This window comes from Ctenocephalides felis, unplaced genomic scaffold (assembly GCF_003426905.1).
Source record: "Ctenocephalides felis isolate EL2017-DRISC unplaced genomic scaffold, ASM342690v1 CF-g0.4_SCAFFOLD_00233, whole genome shotgun sequence".
Classification (NCBI taxonomy): domain Eukaryota; kingdom Metazoa; phylum Arthropoda; class Insecta; order Siphonaptera; family Pulicidae; genus Ctenocephalides; species Ctenocephalides felis.
In genome coordinates, this window is record NW_020536387.1 from 11,085 (window position 1) to 13,948 (window position 2,864).

Here is a 2,864-nt window from a genome sequence, read left to right on the forward strand (position 1 = left end):
TTTAAATAATTAAAATTGGACTATCCGTTCGCTTCAAAGCCGTATCGACACACTTCGAAAAGACTGGACCTGCCATTGCAAAAAAATATATTCACGCATACACATGTACACACAAAAAGAAGGCAGACGCGCACATATATCATTTTTTTAAAAGAATGCCAAAATATTTGAAGGAATTTGAAACGCAAATTTATGCAAAAATATGCTTTTTCAATTTTTTTGCTATTAGTATAACCTGCCATACGCTAAATTGAATAAAAACAGTTTGCTTACAATATTACAAAAATGTCGTTTGATTTCAGGTAACGCTGTATCTGATTCTACATACCGTGTACGGACTGACTCAATCTTTAGGACCATCGCCATCATTTGCAAATGCATCTAATAGAACTTCTTCTATTACAAATCAATCAGATACATTGACCGCGACAAAGGATGTCATCGGCTCATCTACTATGTCGAATCCATCAAATCTTGATGTAGTTAAGCAGATTAAACGTATAAATGTAGATGGATCCTATACTCTAGGATATGAAGCTGAAGATGGTTCATTTAAAATTGAAAGTAGAGATGTTCTTGGTAATGTAAAAGGGACATTTGGATTTAAAGATGATGAGGGAGAAATCAAACGAATATCCTATTCGGCAATTAATCAAACTGCGACAAAAAATTCTGGTAAACCAGTCGAGTCAAGTTCAAGTTCTTTATTACCAAGTAGTATGAAACCATATACTACGTCCATTTATTCACAAATTAACACAACACCTTTAACGACAAAAGAAACTGTTATACAATCGATTCCTAGGAGAAGAACAGAAAATGCTTTGGGGAGTGAAAGTACCGTCATCAGTTATGATAGTTCGAATTTGGCACACAATGTTTATCCTGCTTCTAAGCAGTTTAAAAATATTAATATAGTTTTACCAGTCACAACTGCAAACCCTAGGCCTGCTGTTATAATAAAACCTGCAATAGACAAAAATGTAAAAAAATCAATTATAGAAGGACAAGTGGATAGTCCAAGTGATGCTGAAAGTACAACGCTAAAAGAGGATAATATACCAGCACCAACAAAAATAATCTATTTTACTAAAAATTTATCAGATAAAACAAATAATATCCCATTACTGCGACAACCGAGTCATCAAGTATCTTTTAGAAACTTTAATGACAATGTAAAACTTGACAGAAAAAGCAATTTGCACAGAAAATATAATGAAAGTACTGGTGTGCATTATGAAGCGCAGGAGCAGATTATCAATTACGACAAATTATCGGGTGATGATGCAGCTCATGTCTACGGAGGCAGTTTTTCTACGGGTAATCCACATTTAATGATTAGTACAACAGCTTCTCCTCGTGATAATGTATTTTCAGCATTATCAGCTAGAAACAGGCATTCAAATTATGTACCATTAAAAACTGTACCTCAAACTATCGAATATGTTCAAAAGACGCAGGAATTTCCGAACAAGGTAGTTATCAAGTTTCCCGATATAGAGCATTCAAAAACGTCAACTGAAAATCCACTTCAGTTTCCTACAAGTCACTCTCAATATAAAAACTTGCGCAACTATGACCATTACAATTCACGTGGTAGAGTAGAACATAATCATAATCTTAGAAGAGCACAAATCTTACGAGAGCGTTCCATTGTACCATTAACTAAAAATGCACAGAGATCAGAATACCATACTACTTTAGAACAGGTACACGATGAAGAAAGTCGATATATACATGAAAGCAGTTCTTCTAATCAAATACCGTCATCTAAAGATGAACACCAAACAGAACATCATCCAGGTGCTATTTTGCACAACTCAGTTAAAAATCCAAATATCAGACTTTCGTACATTAGCAATTCTTACACGCCTCATCAAGATTTTAAACCGTATCAGTCTAATTATGTACCGATTTTACCTTTCGCCGATTACAACCAATATTCTGGTGAAAATTATAATATGATTGGATTGCCTTTGACTACTAGAGATTTTCAAATATTGCTTCAGCAAATTATACGTAAACATAGACATGGACAAAATTATAATCTTCATAATTCTAATCCCGGATTTTCAGAATTTGACGAGCATCAAGTATCTCATTATAAAAGAGTGAACAGTCCCATGATATTTAGTGCCCAACAGAACATCCCGTATTCGATGTACAGACAAGCGCCAATACATCGGCAAAAATTAGAACACAGAGAATATGAACCTTTATTATCAGAAAGTTCTTTCAATCACAAATTTTCACCTAGAAGAGATTTGCCATACGAAATGGGTATATCATTGCGTCCAAATCCTCAAGAACGTTTAGATCAGTCGAACGTATACTTACCTGCAGAAGTAAGGGAAGCTTTACTTTTGAGAATGCTTATGTTAGCATTGACTCCAGACGGGTATATTGCATCATCCAGTATCAACGACAAAACAACAATATCGCCTTCATTCATGAAGAAAAAACCTGTAAGAAGTGTACAAATATTGGGCGAGGAATCACGACCGCACACAAAAAGATATGAAGGCGAAATGCAATATGAGCATCCTGCTAATTTTTAATAAATTTAGTGGCATAAGTTTTATTTGTACATTAGTGTCATTACAAACAAAATGTTTTTCAGCGAAAATAGGTTATATTACAATATTTAATTAATTAGAGACTGGTCATTTTGCAAACAATATGTTATACGTTTATCAGATATGACTTGATTAATATAGTGCCAGTAAAAACTTTATAAAACTGATAAAGAAATATCGTTAATTTTTTTTGCATTTTAATCAAACTCTTAGGTCAATGTAGACAGCATATATAGTTGCTGGTGATTCCTTGCTTAGGGGGAAGTCCCGTAACGCCGGACGGCACTT

The 2,864-nt window shown here is 34.1% G+C and overlaps 1 protein-coding gene across 1 annotated transcript; it reads left to right on the plus strand.

The window, feature by feature from the left end:
- Positions 1 to 302: 302 nt before the first annotated feature.
- On the plus strand, positions 303 to 2,558 carry LOC113391279 (the record flags this gene model as incomplete). Its single annotated transcript, XM_026627227.1, has 2 exons — positions 303 to 1,035; positions 1,105 to 2,558. Coding segments are annotated over 2 exons (2,187 nt in total), but the record flags the coding sequence as incomplete, so codon positions are not given.
- Between the last annotated feature and the right edge of the window lie 306 nt (positions 2,559 to 2,864).